Source organism: Festucalex cinctus, chromosome 11, assembly GCF_051991245.1.
Source record: "Festucalex cinctus isolate MCC-2025b chromosome 11, RoL_Fcin_1.0, whole genome shotgun sequence".
Lineage (NCBI taxonomy): Eukaryota > Metazoa > Chordata > Actinopteri > Syngnathiformes > Syngnathidae > Festucalex > Festucalex cinctus.
Window position 1 is genome coordinate 17083715 of NC_135421.1, and position 26387 is coordinate 17110101.

General features: G+C 38.2%; 1 protein-coding gene across 3 annotated transcripts in view; it reads right to left on the reverse strand.

Moving 5' to 3' along the window:
• Nucleotides 1-494: 494 nt before the first annotated feature.
• dnah7 (dynein, axonemal, heavy chain 7) overlaps nucleotides 495-26387 on the reverse strand; it is a 74619-nt gene continuing 48726 nt past the window's right edge. For 2 of the 3 annotated variants that reach the window (XM_077535805.1, XM_077535804.1), the window contains exons 46-66: nucleotides 25502-25682; nucleotides 25230-25415; nucleotides 23005-23168; nucleotides 22714-22868; nucleotides 20020-20210; nucleotides 19216-19349; nucleotides 17874-18209; nucleotides 17640-17766; nucleotides 15905-16099; nucleotides 14196-14288; nucleotides 13920-14096; nucleotides 13543-13704; nucleotides 12545-12745; nucleotides 12010-12171; nucleotides 10300-10485; nucleotides 9833-9970; nucleotides 6383-6613; nucleotides 6102-6254; nucleotides 3927-4104; nucleotides 2417-2520; nucleotides 495-936 (exon numbers count right to left, since the gene is read on the reverse strand). In XM_077535805.1, the coding sequence (XP_077391931.1) occupies nucleotides 730-936; nucleotides 2417-2520; nucleotides 3927-4104; nucleotides 6102-6254; nucleotides 6383-6613; nucleotides 9833-9970; nucleotides 10300-10485; nucleotides 12010-12171; nucleotides 12545-12745; nucleotides 13543-13704; nucleotides 13920-14096; nucleotides 14196-14288; nucleotides 15905-16099; nucleotides 17640-17766; nucleotides 17874-18209; nucleotides 19216-19349; nucleotides 20020-20210; nucleotides 22714-22868; nucleotides 23005-23168; nucleotides 25230-25415; nucleotides 25502-25682 (3661 nt within the window). In that variant the 3' untranslated portion in view covers nucleotides 495-729. The remainder of the gene's footprint in view (nucleotides 937-2416; nucleotides 2521-3926; nucleotides 4105-6101; nucleotides 6255-6382; nucleotides 6614-9832; nucleotides 9971-10299; nucleotides 10486-12009; nucleotides 12172-12544; nucleotides 12746-13542; nucleotides 13705-13919; nucleotides 14097-14195; nucleotides 14289-15904; nucleotides 16100-17639; nucleotides 17767-17873; nucleotides 18210-19215; nucleotides 19350-20019; nucleotides 20211-22713; nucleotides 22869-23004; nucleotides 23169-25229; nucleotides 25416-25501; nucleotides 25683-26387) is intronic. The other variant, XM_077535807.1, reaches the window with a different exon arrangement.

Below are 26387 nucleotides of genomic sequence, written 5' to 3' on the forward strand. Positions count from 1 at the left end.
AAGACATTTTTTAAACCACCATGTCGATTAAATCTCTTTTTTTATATGACCATGTATTATAGTAAGGCATTTTTTTTAAAACGACTATGTATCGTAAGCTGTTTGTGTGTGTGTGTTTTCGTAACGGTCATGTATGATAAGGTTGTTTTTTTGTTTTTGTTTTTTAAATTAAGGATTTTTTTTAAATTTATTTATTAAAAAAAAAAAAAAATAGTAAGGCTTTTTTTTTTTTAAACCACAATGCAGATTTAATCTTTTTTTTAAACGACCATTTATAGTAAGGCATTTTTTTTAAATGACTGTATAAGGTGTTTTTTAATTTAAAAAAAAATAAAAATAATAAGGCTTTTTTTTTTTTTTTTTTTTTTTAAATAAACGACCATGTATAGTAAGGCGTTTTTTTTTAGTTCTTTTTTAACAGTCATGTATGGTTAGGTGTTTTTTTTTTTCAATTAAAAAAATTAAAAATAATAAGGCGATCATGTACTTTGGCTGCAGCTAATAATTATTTTAAAAACAAATTAATCTGTCCATTATTTTTCTGGTTAATTGGTGAAAAAAATCCATCTTTATTCAAAAACAGGACATTAATTTTAATTGACAGTGCATAAATTGTTTGACCTCTAACTCCCGCAAATAATGGGGGGATAGCTCCCCAAAAACTATCCACCAACAGGTGAATTTTGGAATGCTGAAAATCAATCAATAAATACCGACCTCCCAAATTGTTTAGGAGCTGAGCTGACAGAGGAGCGCCACCCCCCGCCTGATCCAGTGCTCGGCGTCCACGTCTGAGCTTAGCATCATGGCGATGACGTAGTTGGTGGAGTGTCCCGTGGTGGACAGAGTGCCTCGTCGCTCGCTGGTCTTGTAGACGGGCGACAGGTAGCACATCCGTTCGGGGATGTCCAGACGCTTGATCGGCTTCAGCCACATCTGAGTCGGACGACAAAAGAACGACAAGCCAGAGGTGGAGGCGTGAAACCAAATTTCCATGAGAATCCTCCCAAAGTGAAACTTTGGAGAGCAGTAACAAGGTTTTGCTCCCTTGACGCCTTTCAACAAGTGTGGCAAAAGCGAAAGATCAAGTTGGCCACTCAAAACAACAACAACATAAAGAAATGGCCGAAAAAGCAATCGCAAATCCTCATTTGCATTTCAAAGCCGCCTCTGTTGTTTTTCCACTCCCTGCGAATAATAAACACATTTTTAATTATGTAATGTGCATTATTCATCAGCACTCAGGGCAACAACGAGGTAGAAAAACAATCAGTGAAAAAAAAACGGATGAGTCGCTGCCGGCACTTTGAATCTCCCGTCTACTTGCGTTTGCTTCACGCTAGCTCGGCTAATTCATCAACGCAAAGGGCAGGAGAGGAGATTTGGCCGGCTCGCGATTTTCTCTATTATCACAATAGCACCTTTATTACTTATTGTTAATGACACTTAGGGATGAAATTGTATCACTGATAGATAAACCTAAATTATCGTCAAACCACAGGAAATGGTAAACTGTTTCATCCCTAGTTGCAGTTCCGTTCCAGCCCTGGAGGTGGCGCTAATGCTAATTAAACGTTGCTAATAAACACAACACTGAACTTGTATCTTGTGTGTCCGGCTCACCACAGGCATTTTTTTTTTTTTTTTTTTTTTTAACAACCACACACAGTAAGACGTTTTTTTTTTTTTTTTGTTTGTTTTTTTTTTAAACGACCAAAACAGTTTACTAATTTTTTTTTTTTTTTTTAATGGCCATGTATGGTAAGGCATTTTTTGTTTATTAATTTTTTTGACATTTTTTGATTTTTAATTTTTATTTTATTTTTTTTTGACGACCATGTTTATGTAAGGCTTTTTTCCCCCTTTCTTTTAAACGGTGTTGTATGGTAAGGTATTTTTATTATTTTTTTATATTTTTTTTAATAAGGCTTTTTTTAAACAACCATGTATGCTCAGGCGTTTTTTTTAATTACTTTTTTTTTTTTTTTTCAACGACCATGTGTATATAGTAAGGCATTTTTTAAAATGGCCACGTATGGTAAGAGCGTATGTTTTTTTTTTTTTAAATCATTTATTTATTTATTTTATTTTATTTATTTATTTATTTTTTCTAACGCAAACGGCAGGAGAGGAGATTTGGTCCGTTTGCCATTGTCTGTATTATCACATCAGCATTTATTCAACATTTATTTATTTTTAATGACACATAAGGATGCAATTGTATCACCGATAGATAAACCTAAATTATCGTCAAACCACAGGAAATGGTAAACCGTTTCATCACTAGTTACAGTTCCACTCCAGCCCTGGAGGTGGCGCTAATGCTAATTAAACATTGTAAATTAACACAACACTGAACTTGTAATTTTGAGCTTGGCGGAGGTAATCAATTATCGCCCCAGCGTGTACGACTCACCACAGGCATGGTGTCGTGAAGCACTTTGGGGTACGACTCGGACAGAAGTTTGGTCTTCCTGTCCCAGCGGGCGCCGTCCAGGAACAGGCCGCGGATGTACACGCCTGAAAGTCACACATGCTCTCATTTCAATATGTACAAGTCGCACCTGAAAGATTGAACACAATATTGACAACATGGATTCTTGGTAAACAAATGAAGTCACGTTTTTTTTTGTTGTTGTTCACGGTTCGTCTCCAATGAGGCAAATCCACATCAAGGGAAGAAGACAGTTGGAGATAATGGCGTGCCGCTGCCATGACATTAGCAGCCTAGCGAGCGTTAGCGTGCCGGTGTTTTCCCGGTTGGGGGCCTGATTGAGGGCCAGGAAGACGTTGACGGTGAGTCGGTGCAGCGTGGCTTTTATTTTTTTAATTTTTTTTATTTATTTTTTTCTTCCTGTTCTTCTCCGCTTTTTCTATTCAGCATTCAGTCGGACAATTTTCAGTTACAATCAGTTTTCTCGTCCTCACTTTTCATCTCATTCCTGCTTCAAAGAGTAAACTTGAGTCACATTTACTAGCATGATTCAACTAATTAACATTTATTTGATTTCCATATTTATTCTGATATGTCATAAGCAAATCGATCTTTTGTGAATTTGTGGTCTTTAATCCATTTGCAATATCATATTTTTTCAAATTAATTTATCACTTTTTCAAAAAAAAAAAAAAAAGGGCTATTAAAAAAATCATAGATTTTTTTTTAATTATTGCATTTAAAAAAAAGGGTTACAATAATTTATTGTATAAATATTTTATCAGATTAATTCACTGTATTACTTTTCCCCCAAAAAATGTGCTATTAAAAATTGTTAGATTATTATTTTTTTTAGTATTATTTCATTAAAAAAAAAAAAAAGCTTAAAATATTTTTTGTAGAAATATTTTACCAGATTAATTCATCAATTTTTCAAAAAAAAAAAAAAAGAAGTGCTGTTAAAAATTCTTAGTTTTTTTTTGTATTATTTCATTCAAAAAAAGGATTAAAATATTTTTTTACTTACAATACTTTTTTTTTAAATTGGGTAATCATGATGAGGTTTATAAATGGGAATGAATGATAATTTATTATAAAAAAAAACGTGTTTATTACATGTATTCTTGTATTTTATCTCATTAAATTGTTGGTTTAATACAAAAATGTAAAATAAATGTGTTTTTATTTAAAATAATTTAATAAAATAATTACATTATGAATAATGATTTCAAAAATGAGATCTTGTTAATCATTAAAATAAACGGGCATATTTGTATTTATTTATTTTTTATATTAGTCAATTATTTTATTTCACTAGTAAAATTAAAAATATAAATTATTTTTACAAACTTTAAATGTATTAATAAAATTTAAATGTTATGTACACCAACAGTGATTTTTTTTGTATTAAAATAAATGTTGACATTTTGTGTGTATGCATTTTTCATGTCTATTATTATTTGATCTTAATGAAGTAGTTTAGATTTGTTACCGTCGTCGGGAGCTCGCTTGTACTTGACGTCTTCCAAGACCTCGAAGTCGAAGCCCAGCAAGTCGATGGGGACGGTGTGCTTCCTGGCGTAGTTCTGCTGGCTTCCCGTCAGGAAGGCCTGCGTGAAGAAGAAGCCCGACACCCAGAAGACGGCCGGCGTGCCCTTGTCGAACCATTCCTGGCCACGACACACGCAAAAAGGTGACGTGTTACTACACTGGTCACAGGTCAGCTTGGTATCTTTCATTATGGTTTTGATTTTGTTAAATTTCAGTTGGTTTTAGATCAGGTTTGTTTGTTTATATTATTATTTTTTTTAATTATTTTTCCATTTTAGTTTATTTTTTATTAGTTTTAGTTTTAGAGTTTTTTTTTATCATTTGTTGTTGCATTTTTTTTTAAAATAAGGTGTTTGTTTTTTTAAATGAAGTAGGGCGGTTTTTTTTTGGTTTTTTTTTGTTTTTTTTAATGGCTACGTATGGTAAGGAGTTTTAAACGACCATGTAAGAGTCAAGCACTTTTTTAGTTTTAGTTTTTTTTTTTGGAGTTGTTTTTTTAATCATTTGTTGTTGCATTTTTTTTTTTTTAAACAAGGTGTTTTTATTAAATGACCATGTATAGTGAGGCATTTTTTAATGACCATAACGCTCTTTTGTTTTTAACAACCATGTATAGTAAGGCGCTTGTTTCTTTTGTTTTGTTTTTGTTTTTTTTAATGTAAATGTTTGTTTTTATTTATTTATTATGACGTTTTTCCATTTTAGTTTTTTATTAGTTTTAGTGTTAGTTTTAGTTTTGTTTTTTTGTTTTAGATAATTTGTTGTTCCATTTTTAATTTTTTTTTTTTTAATAAGGCGTTTTTTCTTTTAAACGACCATGTATAGCAGGGGTGTCAAACTCATGTTTGCTCAGGGGCCGCATGAAGGAAAATATATTACAAAGTGGGCCGCATGGGTAAAATAACAGTATATAACTTAAAAACGATTGCCGTCACTTATACGCTGATTTTCGCTATTTGTGTGCCAGCCCTAAATTACGGAGCTCAACTGTCATCATATTGTTCTAAAAAAAATTAATACAAATGCAAATGGAACCCGGCAACACTGCGTCCTGCATGTTATTAAATCTTACCTGTTTTGCATATATATTGTTCCCAGAATGCATTGCGTGACGCAGTTAATGACGTTATAAGGACGCTAATCCTTGTCATATTTATTTGTGTTACCAGTAATTGAATTTGTGTCGTATTTAACATGTTTCTCGGTCTATGATTAAGAAAAAATAAGAATAATAATATATTAAACAAACCGTAACTTTAAGTTGTGTGTAACATCATGACATCCAGGACGATTCCCCCGAACAAGTTGCACTGCTCATCTGAGGACTGCTTGTGAAGTTACAAATTTTATATATTTTAACTGTGGCCGACTGTAGTCCGACATTACAAATTATTATTATTTTTTTTTTACTTTACAAAATCATCTCGCGGGCCGGATTAAACCCCATTGCGGGCCTGATCCAGCCCGCGGGCCTTATGTTTGACACCCCTGATGTATAGTAAGGCATTTTTTTTAAATGGCTACATATGGTAGTTCCCCAGAGTTTAAAATGACCATATAGAGTTTTTTTTTAACAACCATGTATAGAAAGGTGTTTGTTTTGTTTTTTGTTGTTTTTTTTAACTTAAATGTGTTTTCATTTAATTTAATTTTTTTTCTCCATGTTAGTTTATTTTTTTTATTAGTTTTAGTGTTAGTTTTAGAGTTTTTTTTCTTTTTTTTAAATAAGGTATTTTTTTTAAACGACCATTTTTTGTTGTTTTTTTAAATATGTTTTTATTTATTTTTTATTAGTTTGAGAGTTGTTTTTTTTAATCATTTGTTGTTCCATTTTTTTTAATAAGGCATGTTTTTAAACGACCATGTATAGTAAGGTGTTTGTTTTTTTGTTTTGTTTTTTTACGTAAATATTTGTTAATTTATTTGTCCATTTTAGTTTATCTTTTTATTAGTTTTAGTGTTAGTTTGAGAGGGTTTTTTAAATCATTTGTTGTTTCATTTTTATTTTTTTTTAATAAGGCGTTTTTTTTAAATGACCATGTATAGTAAGGTTTTTTTGTTTTTTTTTGTTTTTTTGTTTTTTAAATGCGGAGGAGTTTTAAACTTGCTTCTGTACCTGCAAGAACTGAAGTCGCTCCAAGAAGTCGTTGATGTAGCTTCCCAGCGGCTTGAGACTGGGGTAGGACCTCTTCATCCACATGCCGGGGATTTTGCCCTTCAGGATGCTGATCACAACCTCTTCTAGCTCAGAAGACATCACCACCAGGCCCTGCGAGCGACAACACGGACATCTGGGATGACTTGCTCCCACTTCCTTACGCGTTGTTTATTATTTATTCAAATTTTCTGGAGAAGACAGGCCCAACATTTTCCCGTCCCGTCAATCCCTCCTCGCACCTTGATGGCCTTCTGGAGGTCGACGCACGAGTCCCGGATGATACAGAGCAGGTTGTTGAAGCGTCCCATCTCCTGCACCAGGACGGTGTTCATGCTCTCGTTGTAGCTGGTGGGGAACTGCAGCATGACCAGCTCCAGGTCGAAGTCGGGCGGCAGCTTGCCCAGGATGTCGGCGGCCACGTCGAACACCATGTCGTCCGACGACTTGGAGTCGCCGCCCGACGAGCGCGACTGGTCGGGGAGAGAGGGAGGAGGCGGAGTCACGCTGGTGGCTGGGATGATGAGAAGGACCCCCCGCGAGCTTGGAAAGCCGGATTCAACTACTGTCAAATTAGCCATTCACTTGCATTTCAACTTATTTGATCCGTCTCGGGACGTTCACGTATGACATCAGACGTCTTCATTCTTGAGAGTCGTGCTGTGATGTCAGTGTTAATTTCGTCAATGAAAACTAAACAAAAACAATTTCGTCAACACACATTTTTCGCCGGACTAAAGCTCGACTAGACAATACTAAAACCCTCATTAAAAAACAATAACTGGGACTAAATCAGAATGCATTTTTGTTGGCGACTGAAGACGAGACGAAAATGTACTTCACTTCATAAAAACTGGACTAAAATCTAAATTTAGTTCATGAACAAAAACGAGATGAAAATGATGTAATTTTGGAAAGTCTTGTCTCTGCTAATCTGCCACTGTGACACTGTCATGTGACACACAGTGACACGCCCCCTTTCAAATCTGCAGCTAGCGAGTACATCAACAATAATGTTAATCCGACCGCTAATTAACGCTGGCTAATTTACTAGCTGTTAGCATGGAGCCATAGTAGCCACTTGTTGATATGCTGTAATTGTGTGTGACAATGTCTTTTATCAAAAAAGATGATAGAAAATTTGATGTGAAATAGTTTTAGATCCGAAATGGTAATCATAATCTGCTTACAAAAAAATACAGGGATTAAATGATTGTTAAATGATAGTTTTTGTTGACTAAAGACAAATGAAATGATATTTCCTTGGACTAAAATAAAGACTAAAATGCTTTATATGGGTGCTTTATAGTCGACTAAAAATAAAAACGAGATGAGGTTGACTAACTATGATAAAAACGAACAAGTTTGATTTAAACCGGACTAAAACCGAGACAAAATTTAAAAATGGCGGACAAAATCAACACTACTATGATGCACGTCAAAATCACACTCAACCATCACAACTACCTGCACTTGTATTCAGTTGTGACTTCGCCCAAAACAACATTTTTCTGACACTTTTTCGCTCTCATCCGTGAATCTCGTCGTCCGCACGGTTTGTTCAGTCAGTCGGCCACTGTATAATTGTAGAATGATTGCGTAATGACACCCGAGTACGAGTCGGGGCTTGACTACCGGTAATACCTTATGACAAAAAAAAATGCGGAAAAAAAAATGCGGATGTAAAACCTTTTTTTTTTTACATGGAAAATGTGAAATTTGAGGAAGTGAACGATTGTAGCCACGATTTCCTAAATGAGGGGAATAGTTCCATCTTTAAAAAGTTTAACAGAAATGTGAAAGTCAAGTTTGAAAGTGTTGTGAATGGCAAAATAGAAAATGTAAAATCATGAAAATGTAATTTGGTGAATGTGACAATGAAATAGTAGCAAGTGTTTCCTGAACAAGGTGAATATTTTTCATATTTTCAAAGTTTGAATTGGTTGAAAAAGGTGGAAGATGTAGAAGGGCCATAAATCAACGCACACAATAATAACTTGGAGCTCAAATGCTGGAGCAACATGAAATCTCCTGGATTTGATCTGTTTATGTAATATATATATATGCATATGAGGCAAGCTGTAAATCTGACAGAATAAGACATAATCTGACACTTATATTTCCAGCGGCGAGCGATAATGATGCGGCATCACGCGGCGGGGGTCTTACTTGGCAACGTCAAAGGCAAGACGAGCCTCTTCAGGAGATTTTTTTTTGGACGGACTTTTTTGGAGCTCCTTCAACAAACAGCTGAAAAATGCATTTGTACTTTTGCCTTTAATGAATGTTGCATGGCGTATTTCAACATCGCGCGCAATCAAATATTGAAGGCTGGCGAGTTAACATATAAAAAGTGGGCGGGGACCCCGCAGGGGACGAATCTGATTGCGAGCGTGTGAGTTTTGCGGGCATATGCACATATCTTGCCAGTTTTCCCTGAAATGAAAAGTGAGCCACGCGGGACGTCGGCCAACGCTGGCGTGGAAGCGTGCGGGAAGCCATCCAAGAGGCTTGTTGGCGCACGGCGGCGTTTTTTTGGCACCACCGGGCCAAATCTGCTCATTTACATGTTTGCGGGGTCACACGTTCACTCACTTGCTCATCATTTGCTTGACGCTTTTCATGTTTCAACACAGTCAACGGACGAGCCCTGCAATTCGTCTTCAAACAAAATGGCCGACTTTCTGTTTAAGTTGGGCCACAGGGTGCTTGAGAGATTTTTGCGCGTCCAAAAATGATCGACATGTTCTTTCAGTTTCATGTTGATTGGTCAAACTGGTGTCAGTTTTTATTTATTTTTTTAACTTTCTCACAAAGCTTGAGGCCTGGATTTTCCACAAAATGGCTCCTTCAAAACAAAATGGCTGACTTCCTGTTTTAAACTACAGTATTTGCATTGTCGCCTTTCACACAAAGTTCATCAAATTAACTACTTAGAAAATACAAACAATATATGATTGATTGATTGATTGATTGATTGATTGATTGATTGATTGATTGATTTTAACATGTTTAATAAGGTTGAAGAATTTCAAAAGTGGCCCTCGCATGCTTCCATTTTTCTGTATGCCGCCCTCAAACAAAAAAAGTTTGGACTTCATTTGGTACATTCGGTTCTTGTTTTATTATTCGAGCCCCTACGCCAGTTTCATCAATACAGAAAATTGGGCGGTCTCATATGGAGGACCAAAACTGCCAAAATCCAAAATAAATAAATGACTAAAATTGAAAATAAAAATTGATATTAAAAAAATAGAATTCGAAAATTATATCCCAAAAAAAAATAAATATAAATGGAAATAAAAAGAGCAAAAAATATAATACAATTAAATAAATACATTTGTATTTAAGTTTTGAATTATATTTTTTATATCAATTTTTATCTTCACTTTTAGTCATTTATTTTGAGATTTATATATATATATATATATATATATATATATATATATATATATATATATATATATATATATATATATATATATATATATATATATATATATATCGTGTCCACTGTCTGCAATCAACTTGTTGTCTAGCAACTCAAGTCGCAAGTTTGAGGTGACAGTGGACACGATAGTCGTCCGTTTTGGTTTGAAGTAGCCATCTTGGCTTGACATAAAAATTGGTGAGTTTTCCGGCCATCAGGTGGCGGATGCAAAACTCCTGCTAAAAAAACCAAAGAGATGTACCTGTGTTAGCAAGATGCTATCAAACAGCAACTGCGTCTCAGATTGGTCCTTGGTGATGTCGGCGTTGGCATTCATGCCGAAGATTTCCGGCGAGGGGTTGAGGGGCAGCGACTTGGTGTATTCGATGTAACTTTCGTACTGGAAAAAAATAAAATAAAATAAAAAACTGCCGGTAACACAAGTGGGACGGCTGACATTTGTTATAATGACTATGTTAATGTGACTCCATGAATAAAAGATGTACACTCGGAGGGGGCCGCCACACTTGAGAACAAAGTGCTAAATGGATCGGAACACTTATTGTTGGCGCAGTACTTTTTGTTACACCAACACAAATCCCTAATCTGTCCTTTCTGTTTGTCTTCATTAGGTTACGGGTGAGCTGAAGTCTATCCCAGCTGACTTTTTGGCAAGAGATGCGGCCAATCACCTGGAACGACCAAAATGGCGGCACTATTTGTACTTACGTCTCCTTCAGGCGGTGCATAGTAGATCCCGCTGGGATCAAACTTGTAGTTTGGGTCTTCCACCAGCTTCTGGTCGTAGAAGATGGCGAGGATGGTGCGGAGTGTCCGTCTGTCCCAGTCGTCCGTCACGCGACCGCCGTAGTTGCACTCGCCCGTCATGTAACGCAGGGCGTCGAATGGCACTTCCTGATGGGATTTCGTTACATGACAAAAAAAAACAAAAAAAAAAACAAAACAAAAAAAACATTCTATTTAGCATTGGCTAATTTGCAGATTTACTGATTCAATTACCTGCTATGATAAGAAGCAAAATGGTTTATGATGTCGTTATTTTTGTGGGAATGCTGAAAGCATTATATTCTCCACACTTTTTTTGCCGTGTCATAACTCCCACATAGTACTTCCGATTTATACCGTTCAAATTTCAACTTGCTTCAAAAATTCACGCCATCTTGGGAATATATCGTCTGATTTCACAGTACTTATAGTATTCGCACAAGTTATGTTAAATATCAACTTTTCCCCATTCATTTTCAATGGGACTGACATTAAACTTTTTCTACGTCCCACTTTCCACGCCCATTTCCATACATACAACTTATAATAACCAGCTCTCTGATACTATTTAGTCATGCACTTTGTAAAATGCATTGCCCAGTATCCAGGAGGTCGCGGGTTCGAATCCCACCTCCGACAATACATTGCAAATGTATCCATGACAATTATGCTCAGTGATTACATGTATACCAAGTATCTTAGTTCGACTTTTCCATCTAAATGAATGGCGGGTACTGCATGGTGGCACTATTGTGTGAATTCTATTTTATTTTTTTGCATTTTTCCATTGGATATCATTAGTTCAATGTTTCCATCTAAATGAATGGAGGGTACCTTCAGATACAGTACTTTTAAATATAAATAGGCCATTAGCCATGATTTTCATCAAGCCAAGTTGGCTCACATGTTCAATACTTGCCTGGCGTTACCGAGACATGCAAGTGTGTTTAAATCTCACTTGGGAAATATTTTATAGCATTCAGCTTTCAGCATTCTCACGGTATTTCTGCAAAATTTCACTTTGTCTAGTTTTACAAACAGACCCGTCTCAGTGTTGTCTAAGGTCTTTTAAAAGTAGCGGCTGCCGGGTTTGCTAGCTGCCAATGAAGTTCTCTAGTCTCGTCGTCTCCTAATGTGGGAAAGGAGATAAGGCTGATATAGCGCATATATTATTCTCAAAGTCTGCTCTACATAATAAAGGGTGAACAAAGGCTGCGGGTTTGGCATTTTCTGCAGGCTAGCGCTTAAAAATTCAGCAGCACTTGAGAATGAAAATGTCATGTCATTAAAAAAAAAAAAAAAAAAAAACATTTACGTCACCATGGTAACAATGGAGGCCTTGCGAGCTAAGTGCGTAAAAATGTCAAAAGGTGTTTTGGAATGTTGCTAATGTAAGATCACTTGCTGAGAGACTTATTAGCATACGAACTGGGAGGCGAACAATCACAGGTGGCAAAATTACCACAGAAAAATATCGGAGATGAAGCGTATTAGAGGTATGAAGTGCCGCCTTTGTGAGTGAAAATGCTTTTGTTGACATGACGCTTTTTCTTTTCAAACTATTGGATCCGTTTCCACAAAGGAAATCCGCTCGTCGAGTCACGATGTCTGTACTACTAAATAAATGTCCTAACATCTTGCCATGAAATCTACCTGATGTTGCTCAAGGAACATCTGTAACTGTTGCACCGAGATCCGAAGGTCAGTCTCGTTGAACTCGTACGGAATGTTCCATCCTAGAGGTCCAAACTTTCTCCTCTCCTGGGTGAGAGCGTGGAAGAAACACAAGCCGTAGAGGAGCTTCTTGAACACAGCCTGGAAACACACAAACACACACAATGTACGCAAAGGTGAAGGCTGATTAGAAGGTGTGGCCTCAGCTGAACAGGCGAGGAATGTTTCCACAGCTGTAGCAAACACCAGAACGCACACGCAGGGGGTTGGAATAGCATCAAACGGCCACGAAACGGCAGCAGTGGGATTTGTAATGTGTATTTTAATGAGGAAAAGTAACGTTACATAATATTTGTACCTTTTCAAAACATACACTAATGACATAAGTAAAAAGACCTTAGTGTGCCGGCCTTGGCCACCAGGGGGCAGCACAAGGAGAAAAGACATGTTCTTTCAACTCTTCTCAGTTTATCAGATGAAATCCTCACAAACACACACACACACATCAACTGACCGGCTTGCTGGAGGCGTCAAACCAGTTGGGGTCCGAGATGGGGTCCATCAAGAAGCAGCGAACGATATTGGGCCTGAGGCCTTTGGGAGCCTCGTTGGTCATCTTCACACCGTTCTGGAGCACGGCCACCGGGAAGGTGGGCGACGGGTAGCTGGTCAGCCACAACCGGAATTCCGGGTGTGTGGACTCCGGGTTCAGCTCCTGCGCAAAGACAAACAAAATAAAACACAACATATTTGATTACACCTGCGGGGGAAAAAAATAGAATAATAATTATTAGCTTTGTGTGTTTTTGCAACGTCTCAAAAATTTAACAGTGAGGAATGATGCAATTTGACTGTACTACAGCAAATCCCAAATGTCGACCAACTCTCAGTATAATTGTAATGTAAATTACTTACGCCATTGACAACAAATATAGCAATTTTCCTATTCGGCAGAGGTGGCAAATGCAGTTCCAGAAAGTCAAAACCCTGCCACAGTTTGTCTTTAGCCCCAGATGGTAACTAGAGAGCACACTAGCTCCCTGCACGCTTGGTTACCTGCTAAGGAGCTAGCTAGCTAGCTCACTAGCACAAGGGGCTAAAGCGAAACTGTGGCAGGATTTTTACTTTGTGGTCCTGGATTTGCCATCGCTGCTATTCGGCAGGGCTTTGGTAGAATTATCAATCAAGTACCCATGGCAGAAATTGAACAAGAAGTTATTTATTTTGGTGTGAAGAGAATTACAGGAGTTGAACTTAGATAAACTCCTATGAGGCAATTCGTCCAAATAATCGGATGCAGATATCCTAGCTAGATGGGCAACACTAGAAGCTGTACAAAATGTACTCGGGTGCATATTAGAATGACTGTGTTACTTAAAAGGCATCTCCGACACTATTGCGCCCGAGTCATTGTACTTGTGAGATTAATTGTGGATGAGCGTATCAGAGCACGGACTTGCAGTGGTACCATGTGGAAGAAATACTTTGGTGGCGTTTGCAGCGCATTCGAACCTCACAGACTCGTTCCAATGTGGACATCCATGAGGTGGCCAAGTGGCAGTTCTGCAGGACCACCCAAGTGCCATCTGCGATACCCGTCTCGATCATTTTCATGGCGATGGGACCCTGGCCTTGGCCAAGAGAAAGCGACGTCAGCTTGTCCCCCGTAAAGCCCTAAAACACAAGCGGCAGAAGACTTCAGTGGGAAATGCGTTTTCAACTCAAGACACTGTGAACTCCTGTCGGCTAACTAAGTCACGGACAAATATTAGTAGAGAAAAGGCCTCATCAATCCGTTGAATATTGGTCTACATCAAGGTTTACTTCCTACAACAGATCTTGTGCAGCCAAAAAAAAAAAAAAAACGGAAATCAATCATGTCTGGTCACCTTTTCATGTCCAAACTTGAGCAGGGCGGCCATGGGGTCCGAGCCAGGTGACAGGATGAAGATGAGCGGAGCACAACATTGGCTGTCGCCGAAGGCGTTGCTCAGGTTAAAGGGCGGCGCCTCGATGAAGGGCCGGCCCAGACTGTTGGAAACAAACTCCTGCACCATTGGAATAATCTGGAAGGGGAGAAACACCGCAAGGAAGAAATTAAGCAGTATCGCAGTGGTATCACATCATATGATGGCCCCAGTGTAGGCTCCAATCAAAACGCGAACCTTATCAGGCCGCAGACATCGGATCACCAGCATCCTCTGAAACTGACTCAGCTTCTCCTGCCATTCGTTGGGGAGCGGAGTCTGGTGGGGGTTCTACAAGGCAGGACACATGACAACAAACACTTTATTCGTTTCCAGTCAGATTTTCTTCAAAACAAGCGATTCCATCTCCTTGTCTATTTTCTATATGGGTCGCCAACCTTTTTCAAATTGGGCGCTACTTTGCAACTATTTTCATACATAAGGGTGTATTCAGACCTGCATTGTTTGGTCCGCTTTAAACGGACCAGAATTCGTTTCCCACGCGAGTGTGGACCTTTTGTGCACGTCTGAACACATAAACGAATCCTGCTGCGGACTAAACAAGCGGACCGCGACCGACCTTTCAAAGTGGTCTCGGTCCCCTTCCAAACGCACTCGCATGCTCTATGATGATGTACAGCCAGACTCAGACTTACGCATTTGGCACTTAAATACGGTGGGTGGGCCAAAAATGATCACGGGAGAACCCACATCTCTTGAACATGCACAAGCCCCCCCCAAAAAAAAAGAAAAAAAAAAGGACAACATGGCCCTTGTTGCGCAACTAAAGATGCAATATAATCAATTTATTTTCACACTATTTGTCAACTTTTGTGGGGGAGTAAGAAACTATCGCTTGGTGTGCGGTTGGCTATTTTATTGAGCTGCTACATGACGAATCATTGCAATTAAGCCCAAAAAAGGGGAAGTGATTTGTCATGTGTGCAGGCATGTCGAAAACATGGGTAGAGAGGCGAATAAATATGTAGGAGAGTGCGGGAAAACAATGAAGCCAAAAAGAGGTAGGGGGGGTGTGGGAGCCACTGGCAACTGGGCCGGAGCCATAACATTCATCTGAACAAGAAGACGGACGCTGGAGGAAGTGATCAATGCTTAGCTGCAAGTTTTGAAATCGTCATCATCATCACCCTCCATGAGACGGAAACACCTCTTTCAGCTCTCCTGGGGGGGATTGCCTGCCCGTGAGCATGCGTGTACGACGTGCGTGTTTGCTGTGAACTTGACTGAACATCTGTTCTGGCAACGGAGACCCAACCCATGTAAATTCTGCAACTGGAACAAACTGGATTTAATTAGATAGAAGTGTGGCAGCTGAGTGTGTTGATTATAAATCAAAGCGCGCGTGTGTCTGCGCGCTGCATAATATGTGCGCCACATATCGATTTAACAGCTGTTGGAGCATCCAGATAGCACGCACGCTTCTAGCAAAATAGCGAATGAAGAGATTTAATTAGATAAAGTTGCAGTTGCTTTATCATTTAAAAGCCAGAGTGCAAAATCTCACAGGCAAATTAATTCCTTATTTTTTTTTTTGTCTATTAAGCAACTTTGGTTTGACAATTTTGTAAACACCACTTAATTGGTTGTTAGTGCATGCGACAGAGCGTCTTTGCCGCTCGAGTATGGAGATTTTTTTTCAAATCAAATCACCTTATAAGATGTTTTTTTTTAAGGATTATTATGAAAAATAAGTTTGGAATTAGTCCTGCAAAACTTTTTTTGTGGTCCATTTAAAATTTAAACTACTATTTGCAATCGTGAAGATGATACCTAATTCTGCTTTTCACAAATGGTGAAGCACTTAATAGCAGGGTTTAACATGTAATATACCGTATTCACTGACTTGCCGGCCCATCAAAACAGGTGAATTGAAGTCAACAACTCACCGGACTGTCATAGACATCCTTCCATATATTCCTGTTTTGGGCCATGTCCCTCCGCAAACCTTTAAAATGCTCGATGGCGTCCAGGCGGCAAAACTCGTCCCAGGACTTCTTGGGGAGCCACGTGCAGGGGTTGGAGTAAGGGTTGTCCAGCCCCACGCCGCCCGTCAACAGGAAGTGCCAGTCGTCCTCGTTCACCTACGACATTTATCAGTGACCGTACTTACACCGCTTAACAAAAAGTGACAAGATATTCGGCTTTGCGGTGAAATTGCAAAATGAACCCAAGATCCATGTTAATCTTTACAGGTCATCTTTACAAATTTAACTACTTTCAACTGTTGACTGCCACAGGACTGGAGGAGGGTCCCACCTAAGTTTGATGTTTAGATTTAGAGGACACAATAATCTCGAAGCTCAGTCAGTACGGTTTTCTCAGTTTTCCCCAAAAACTGTTTTTTTTTTGTTTGTCTTTGTTTTTTTTTCTGTTCTAAGAAAGAGCTGAACAGCAAAATTGACACAAAAAAAAAAAAAAAAAAAAAAAAAAACGATGTTGCAACCTGCTGATGGCATTACAAACTCTCACTAGGTTCACCCTGAAATTTTGGTCCAACATCTGTAAGTTTTTGCGAGTAGTGCCGGTGACTGAGGCATAAATTTGTGTTCTGTGTATAGCACTCCAGAGCGGTTTACATTCTACTTGGCAGGTTCTGTTATCCTTGTTAGCCCATTCTGCCCAACTGTCGTATGGTGTTCCACAGGGTTCAATTTTAGCACCCCTGCTATTTTCATTTAGTGTTAATTAGGTCAATAAAAACTAAAAAAAAAAAAATCATTTCGTCAACACACATTTGTCACCGGACTAAAGCTAGACTAGACTCGACTAAAACCCTCATTAATAAACAATAAATGGTACTAAGTCAGTCATCATTTTTGGTGACTAATAAAGACAAGATGAAAATCTTGTGGACACTTTAGTTCATGAACAAAAACGAGATGAAAATTATATGATTTGGTAAAATTTTGTCTCTGCTAATCTGTCACGTCTGTGACACTGTCATGTGACACAAACATATGGGACAGACAGGAGGGGGACTCACGGTGAAAGGTTAAAAAACAAAACCCAGTAAATTATAGTTATAACTTAACATTAATCCAACAGCTATCCAACAATAACGGTAATGTGACTGCTAACTAATGCTGGCTAACTTACTAGCTCATTGCATGGAGCCATAGTAGCCACTGTAATTGTGTGTCAAGTTGTTTTTCATCAAAAAGATGAGAACATTTTATATGAAATAGTTCCGAAAAGGTTCAATATAATTTGCCAATATACAGGGGTAAAATGGTTATCCTGACTAAAACTAGACTAAAATGTTGACAGTTTTTGTTGATTAAAACTAGATGAATAAAAGTGCTTTTTTTTTTACTAAAATAAAGACTAAAATGCTAGACTTATCGTCGACTATAAATGGACTATATAAAAATGGGATGAGGTTGACTAACTGATAAAAAACTAACAAGCGTGACTGAAATTGGACTAAAACAGACTAACTTTCAAAATGGCAGACGAAATGAACACTATTTTCATTGTAATTGCTGTCTCCAGGTTCCATCTTTAGAAAAAATGGGATTCCATTGGTTCTTGTACATGTCTTTGTTTTGATATGTGTCTGACTTTGACTTCATGGTTGTGTTTAAAGTGCTCGATAAATCAAGCTGAGTTGAGTTTTCCTACCTGCTTCCTGTGCATCAGCAGACTGACGCAGAGGCAGAAGGAGAAGAGCAGCTTGTCTTTCTCAAAGAGCGAGCGACATACGTTGACGTAGAGCGAGTAGGTGAAATGATCTCTCAGGATCCTCAGCCTGGACAACACAGGACATGCAGACACAAACAAAAGATAATTCCAAGTCTTCGATCAATCGAACCGAAGATGACTTTGAGCAAGTTTTGTTGTGCGCGCGCGGCTCACCTCTCATCCAAGTCCTCGCTCTTGTCCGAGTTGTCGATGGAGAGGATGAAGAGGTTGATGAACCAGGTGAGCGAGTACTGGTACATGGGCTCGATGTTGGCCAGGTCGGCGATGGAGAAGAAGAGGATGGCCGAGTGAATGGCGATGGGTTTGTAGCCCAGGCGAGTCTCGTCAATCTTCACCTCCGTCACCTCGGCCACCGCCTGCTTCTCGGTGATCTCGTTGGCCAGCACCTTGGACTGCGACAGGATGGTCACTGCCGTTTCGTCCTCCAGGATGTTGCCCTCCGACGACGACAGCACCTGCAGAATTTTGTCCTCAATTTCCTTCAGTTGCCTGAAAAAAAAAAAAAAAAAATCCCCAAGTGCAGTTTTATTTCATTTTGAAAACAATGTATATAAAAACTAGGGGTGTCGGATTAGTGTGTTAATTTTGAGTTAATTTAAAGTTCCTTTAACGCCACAATTTTTTTAAACGCGCGATTAACTAATTAATTCCCAGCCATTTTGACTGACGCTACCCCTTCGCTCCGGCTGTTTTAGTGGATTTTGACTGATTTTTCAAGGCTCACAGAATATTGTGTTCTTTTGCTATAAAAACATGGAACTTACCAAAATAAAGATTAGAGTCTCTTCTTTCAGGAAGAAAAAAAAAGTTTCATCATTGTTCACAAATCTGTTTAAAACTATGGGGAAAACAGCTTGTTTTCATCATGGCCCTGGTTGATCTCTTATACTCTGCTCCCACCTCCTGGCCGTTTCTGTAATTACTACCATTTTTTTCACCTGTTCACTGCAGTTGAGAGGCTGCATCAAAGTTCTTTGTCTTCTTTAGCATAAAAAAAAAGAAAAAAACATTAAAAACATAAATACGTCTTTGGGACACTTAAAACATTTGAAATAAAACGTATTGATGCGTTTTTGGGAGCAAAGGAGTTAATGACCACCCCTTACACGTTTTTTTTTTACAGTACAGTACATCTTTTCAATTTTAACTCAATTTTATGAATTGTTATGACTAAAAGATGCAACCATATTTCTATTAGTTTAATTTTTTTTTTTTACTTTTATGTTAACAAGAGTGTAAAAACTTAGGATAAAATATTTTATTGTACATTTAGAACAGATATAAAATTTGGGGTTCACCGCCTACTGCCTGAAGCCTGCTGGGATAGGATCCAGCACACCCGCGACCCTTGTGAGGAATAAGCGGAGAAAATGGATGGATGGATGGATGGATGGATAAAATGTGTTATTAATTGTGAGTTAACTATTCAAGTCATGTGATTAATTATGATTAAAAATTTGAATCATCTGACATCCCTACTTAAAAATGTATGTACCTTTTGTTCTCAGCTCCTTGAAGGATGAGAGCCTGCTTCTCCTCCTCAAGGTCGGGCCTCTCCCGGGCCACCACGATACCCAGTAGCTGGTCTTGAATGCCCTCTGGGGTGATCATGAAGTTTAGCAGAGTCACCTACAGCACAAGGATGGACCACGATCCAAGATCAGCACTCATCAGTTGCAAATCCCCTTTGTGGCTGTCCACGTAACAACCTCATCATATCTCTAAGATCGTACTTTTTTTTTTTCCCATTTATGGCACACACATACTTCTGCTATTTCTCATAACACATACTCTGTGAATTCTATATGTTCCCTTTTTCAAGTGTATGCTTAAGATTGTCCTACTGAAAGCCTCCATGACAGTATAGTACTCCTCCTCCGACTGTAAACAGTTGGCAAACAGGTGATTTTCTATCTAAAATGGCACACTACTGACATCTCCCGGTGGTTTGGCTCATTACACTCCTCAAGAGCTAGCAATTAAAAGGGGAATTGAATCAGCCTCTTCTCTACCCCTCCCAAAGAAAAAAACAAAACAAAAACATCATACGATAAAACACTGAAAGTTTTTATTCTAATAAACAACTCAAGTAGTTCTTGGAATTTAATAAATTAAAATGACTTCACAAATATAGAGTGACTTACACAAATATTTTGTAGAATGTCTGTACGGCAGATTTGGGCCGATGAGTACACATGTAAACAAACTATATTCCACCAGGCTTTCCAAAGAAGCGAACAAAAGCCGTACCGTCGTATATGCAGTCTCAGCCAGGTCACGTCGCCCTCTGCCTGCTTACCTTGACGGAGGTCTCGGGCAGGTAGTGCGGGTTGCGTAGCTTGGTGGTGATGTAAAAGCGAAAGTTGGGCGCGTATTCAAAGGTGCTGTCTCCCAGGCGGATGCAGATGGCGCCGCCCTGTTTAAAAGTCTGCCGGAGCAGCAAAGGCTCCAGGATGGGGTCCAACTCTTCGCCAACATTCTCCAGCAGGACTACAAGAGAACATGTTCACAATTCAAAAGACCCGGTCAAATTTAAAGGGACCTTTTAACTGATTGTATACAAATTGTTGGCTCTCTGGAATTCCCGCTGAGGAAAACGTTTGTTATCTGCACATGTTGGAAAATGTGTCTGTGAGAAAGAGCCTCTGAATTTGGCCGAATTACGATGTTAAAATTGTTTTTCTGGACCGAGACTTGCCAGCAGGTCGAAGATCCATAGCCACTTTCAAGCAACCACTTTTAAACAACTAGACTAAATTGACATTTGCGATTGGTGTTAAAATAAAATAACATTTCTGACGCAAATCTTTATTTTCTCTTCAATAAAAAGCAAAAGTAAATAATGACTAGGGCCCAAATGATTTGGATTATTTGTTAAGTTTCTGATATTAAGCAAAATAAAATTTTAATAACCGAGTAATCAGACAATTAATTAAAAATATATGTAATAGATAAAATAACCTGTTTTGCATAACAATTAATATCATTTTGCTCTTTCGTATTTGCTTCCACAGATCGGAGTTGCTCACCTAGTCACAACGCCCTAGATTTCCCTTGTTAATATAGTCGAAAAAAATCGCATAAAACCATAATCTCATATAATTTTTTCCTCGTTAAATATACTTGCTTTACATAATCAAACTTTTGTCATGACTATTGTTGAGTTTCTGTGACTCAATGATGTAACTTGTATTACCAAAGTCTTGCCACTTTTCCTCCGTTGCCTGCATTCACATTCGTGCGCAATAATGAGAAATCAGCGAGGCAAAATAAATTATTACAAATGCTTGCCATCACATCAATATTCATGCAGATCCCTATTAAGTATGATAATGCTGTTCTCATGTTGGGAACATTAACACAATCTATAAATGACGGAACGCCGGGAGGCGGCCCGCAAAGCTTTTTAAGTGGCATTCAAAAGATGTGGCGACGAACATTGCCACACTGCATGAACTAGGTCAGAATATCGCTACTATTAATATTTCATGTGTTTTTAATAAACGCATGCCTCGCTTATTTATAAAACCACAATGCTGGAAAATATCTGTAAAAAAAAAAAAAAAAAAAAAAAAGACTGTCATTTGTAGCATAAACAGAAGCAAAACCTCAAACTGAAATAGAATTGAGTGTTCACATTAAAATGACAATTTAAGACTGTTTTTTTAAAAGCAGGTCATCTTGCATGTTGCAATAAACTGTTCTTGTCCAGTGACAAATTTTTGTCTTAATTTTCGTCACCAAAATTTTTAAGATGAAAATTAAACGAAAACTAAAATGTAAGCCATTCAATTGAGACGATAACTATAACTAAAATTGATTGACAATTTCGCCATTGACTAAAAGGAAAATAAAAACAACACAGTGACAAAAATTCACACAATCCAATCAGAAGGAATGAAAATTTAATGTTCAAACATGTTTAATTTGTGCAATTTAATTATGCACTTTTTTTTGTCAAGGTGAAAATTTAAGTTACGTATATTATTGTTAGTTCAACATGTTTCATTGAAACAATAAAGACGCCATTATATGAAATGTCTTGCATGTTAATTCATTTGCTACCAAAAACATATAAATACACTCTATTTTAAATGTTTTACGTGTCCCAAAGACGTATTTATACGTTTTTTTTTTATGCTAGAGCATACAGAAGGCTTTGATGCAGCCTCTCAACTGCAGAGAACAGGTGAAGCAATGGTAGTAATTACAAAAACGTCCAGCAGGCACAGCAGAGTATAAGAGATCAACCAGGGCCATGTTGAAAACAATCTCAATTACTCAAAATTCTAAACAGATTTGTGAATTATGATGAAACTTAGCTATATTCTGATGCTAATTTCTGCAAAACAGAAACAGATAGAAATAAACTTTTTTTTCCTAATGAAAGAAGAGATTCAAATTTTGGGGGGGGGGGGGGGGTTCCATGTCTTTATAGCAAAAGAACACAATATTCTGTGGGCTTTGCAAAATCAGTCAAAATCTAGTAAAACAGCCGTGAGTGAAGGGATTTGCTTCAGTAAAAATGTCTGCCAGTCAATGAGTTAAACTACAGTTACAAATCGGTGTGTTATAATTTTCTGTATAAAAGTTAAAATGCATCCTGAAGGAAAATAGACTAAACTGTAAATTTAATCAACTAAAATTGCACTTTAATTTCATCGACTAAAATCGGATTAAAACAAATACAATCAGATGACTAAACTATGACTAAAAAAATAATTTTAGTCAAAAGACTAACTAATACTAAATAAAAATTTCTTGTCAAAATTAACAGTGTTCTTGTCTTGGATTTAATCATGTTTATGATTAAAAAAAAAATGCTTTTATTTAACATTACAAGGCCGCCATAATCTTACAATTTAAACTCACATTTGGCGAACAGTGCAGAAAGAAATTTCGACCGACGCAAAGAGAGCCACCGCAGAAGCATGAAAGCGGAGCGGCGGGTTGCCGGCGGCGAAAGGGCGGCCGTCACGTCACGCTGGCTCACCTGGCGTTCCAAACTGGATGCAGTTCTCCAGGGTGCGAACAAAGCCGGGATCACTCAGCTTAATGATTGCCAGGCTGTTCGCCTTCTCCATGTTTTTGATCCATTTGTTGGCCTGGCCCTGTGGATCGATCATCAGAGGCCACCGCCTGGCGTTGCTGTATATAAACAATACACGCGCGAATGCACGCAGACACAACCACGCGTGAAATGCCAGACATATTGAACTGTCAAACAAAACAAAACAAAAAAAGTCATGTTCGCTTCAGAGCAAACCTTCCTTTTCTTACTCACGAGATGATGATGCCGTTATCGATGGAGAAGCTGTCTGTTGGGAGGCCAGCGATGGTCCAGGCCCGAATTTTCACTTGCTCCCCCAGAGAAGTGGTTAGAGTCATGTTGGGCGAGGAGGGGATCTCTTTCTCCTTACATTGACTTGACCACTCCTCAATCTGCTCCTGGATAACATCAAATGTGTGCCCTGTTTTATTATATCACCATACTTTTTTTTTTCTTCTGTGTATCATCTACAGATATGTGACGCATCCGACTTACTGCATTAGTTAACTTAAAGTTCCAATAAAGTGAAAATAAAAAGTGTCATATAAATTGGACACACGGCAGAGGAGAGTTGTCAAAGCACAACTAAAACCCAAATGTTTAGGGGGCAAGAATAATGAAACAAAAATGAAATAAAATAATTCATCAATCACAGGGATGGGCAGTAATCAAAACAATATAACTCGCAAATAGTGCGCGCAAGGTGGAGGAGGGCCAGAAGTGCCAAAAAAACTGAAAAACTTTAACACTCTATCTCCAACAGTTGTGTAGTACACAAGTCCCAGTCTTTGCAGGTTTGTACATTCAAACATTTCTAATGTATTGAGAAACAGATCTCTAAATCCACCTTACAGGGTCTTTAATCCAAGCTATTAATCACAGTTTGACGTCGTCCATCCGTCTCAAACCCGTGTTTCCGATTAGGGCCCATTTGGCAGAATTCCATTATAAGAGTTCACTGAAAACACAAAATCTGCCTGGTTGGTACTTTGATTGATAATTCTTTCCTGTAATCTTTCCTCTGGTCTCCTGACCTTCACGACTCTGGCGAGACTTTGAAGTATCCGGTTAAGGTGGCGGGTATGGGATCTTATTAGGTTTCAGGTGAATTAATGAGCACAGACACGCATGTAAGCGCGCACACACATAAAAAAAAAAAAAAAGAGAGCATAGATGATGACATGTTGAAACAGTAAGACTGACGAATGAACAATACTGAGCTCTCAAGAAAAGAAAAAAAACACAAAAAAAACACAAAATCTGGAATTTATGCAAAATGGCCGCTTGACAGAAAAATGACAGACTTCCAGTTCAAATCCAGGCAAGCGTCCGTCCTTCTCACTTGGCCATACATCCTACACTCTAAAAACAATTGAGCCCAAAGTAAACCAATTATTAGAGATAGACCGATATGTATTTTTCAGGGCCGATACCGATACTGATACCGATTAGTAGTCAAGGACGCCGACAACTGATATTTGGAACCGATATTAATTTTCACAAAATGGGAAAATATTTGCATCAAAATTTATACAAACTCCAGCTCTTATTTTTTGGGGAATTTTAAATCAAATTTTTATTGAGCAACTTTTAGGGAAAGTAAAATATTGGGAGTTTTTTTTCCTTTTTAAATCTTAAGTCAATGGACATCTTTGTTTTTAAAATCTAACAATTTCCGGGATCTCCCAGGGGCAGTAGCATGTTTTCAAAAGTTAATTAATTAAAAACAAACTGTTATTTTCTACACTAAATAAAATATTCCAAAATTTTAAAAATATCTGAAGTATTAAATTTTTACTTATTTTAGTATTAATTTCAAACAAAAACAGAAGGTGCAGAGAGTTCCCAGGGTCAGCAGCATCTCTGAAAATTGTATTTAATTTTATTTTTTTAGTTTAGTTTTATTTTTTTTTTAGTTCCCTGATGTTAACACTTTTTATTTAAATTGATCTACTATTGGCCATATGATTCTTCAAAATGGCCGATGCCGATATTTGTCAAAATTCTGAATATTGGCGCCGATAATCGGCCCAGCCGATAATCGGTCTATCCCTACCAATTGTGGATCAAAAATGGACCGATCCGCTTTATGGGTCAATTTGACCCAACTTTCTGGGTTGTTTTATACAAAATGACCCACTTTTTTTGACCCAAGTAAAGGATCGAATCAACATTTGTGAGTTGTTTTACACTAAAAGACCTATTTCTTGATTCAAAGCTGGGTCAAATTGACCCAAGTAGAGGATCGGTCTGTTTTTGACCCATATTGGGTTATTTTTTTCACCCAATTGTTTTTAGAGTGCATTATGATAGACGTGAGGTAAGTCACCAAAAAATGGCCGCTTCAAACAAGAACGTCGACTTCCTGTTCAATTTCACGCATGGACCATTGAGACATTGTATGTATGATAGACACGCCTAACTGACACCCTTAAAAGGCGTGACCACCTAGCACCTACCTGTCTGAAGCTGGAGGTGAACGCTCCCAGGTAAGCGACGATGCCCGACGAGATGAGGATATCCCCGGTCAAGTTGTTGTAGAGTTTCCCCAGATTGAGCGCCATTTCGTTCCAGCGCGTCTTCTCTCCGCCCAGGCCGCCGATCAGTTGCGTCGCGCGCTCCAGTTTCTTTTTGCACAGATCCACCTGGAGGAAAAACAATTTCGGGATCGGGAGTGGTTCTTAAGCGGAGAAAGCCATCGCATTTTGTAGGAGATATCGAAATGAGGAACCTCATCCTCCAGTTCAACTTTCTTCTTCTTTTGTTCGTTGAGGATCTGATTGAGGTTGAAGACTTCGTCTTGCACTTCTTTGAGGGCGGCCTGCTTCTTCTGCAGGACCGTCATGGCAACCTGCAGCTCCGACTCGGCCTTGGCTAACTTCTCCTTCTTGGGAGCCACCACTTTGGCCACACTGCACGACACACGTCTCACGTGTCATTTTCTCTCACTCTGATGTTCACGTTCAGTCATACTAAAACTAGACAAGAGTGCAAAAACATGCACAGCAAGCTGAGGTACACACATGCTGATAATCGGTACGATTTCTGAGCCCTGGACCCTCTTGATTAAAGTCACCTAGGACTGATTTTCAGATGTCTTTAAGAAGTTATCCTGAGTAGTGATTATAAATAAATATTGAATATTAAACACATACTGATAAACCAGCTGATTTTGATCCTAGGTGATTATCCTGTGGTGTGAGATGTATTACGAGTAAATTTTCCTCTATGATCTGCCCGGAAAACTCTCAGAGCCAACAATCTTAAATGTCAATATTTAAAGTGGAATACACTAGGACTGTCTCACGATTCGATTCGATTACGATTTTTGGGTCTACGATTCGATTCAGAATCGATTCTTGATTCAAATGATTTTCGATTCAAAATTATTTGATTGACAAATGATTTCTGCTTCAATTTACAGATATGCACAACATTGTCATGATCTACTCTAGTCTGCTTTGCAAGACAAAATGACAAATAGAGACATTAAAGTGTCTTTTCTTTGTTTAAACATTTATTAATTTTGTATGGTAAGTGCCCTTTTCCACAAAAAGAGCATGTGCGCTACAACTGCTTTTTCCCCTTCTTCTTCATTTCTAATTTAAATAAAATCT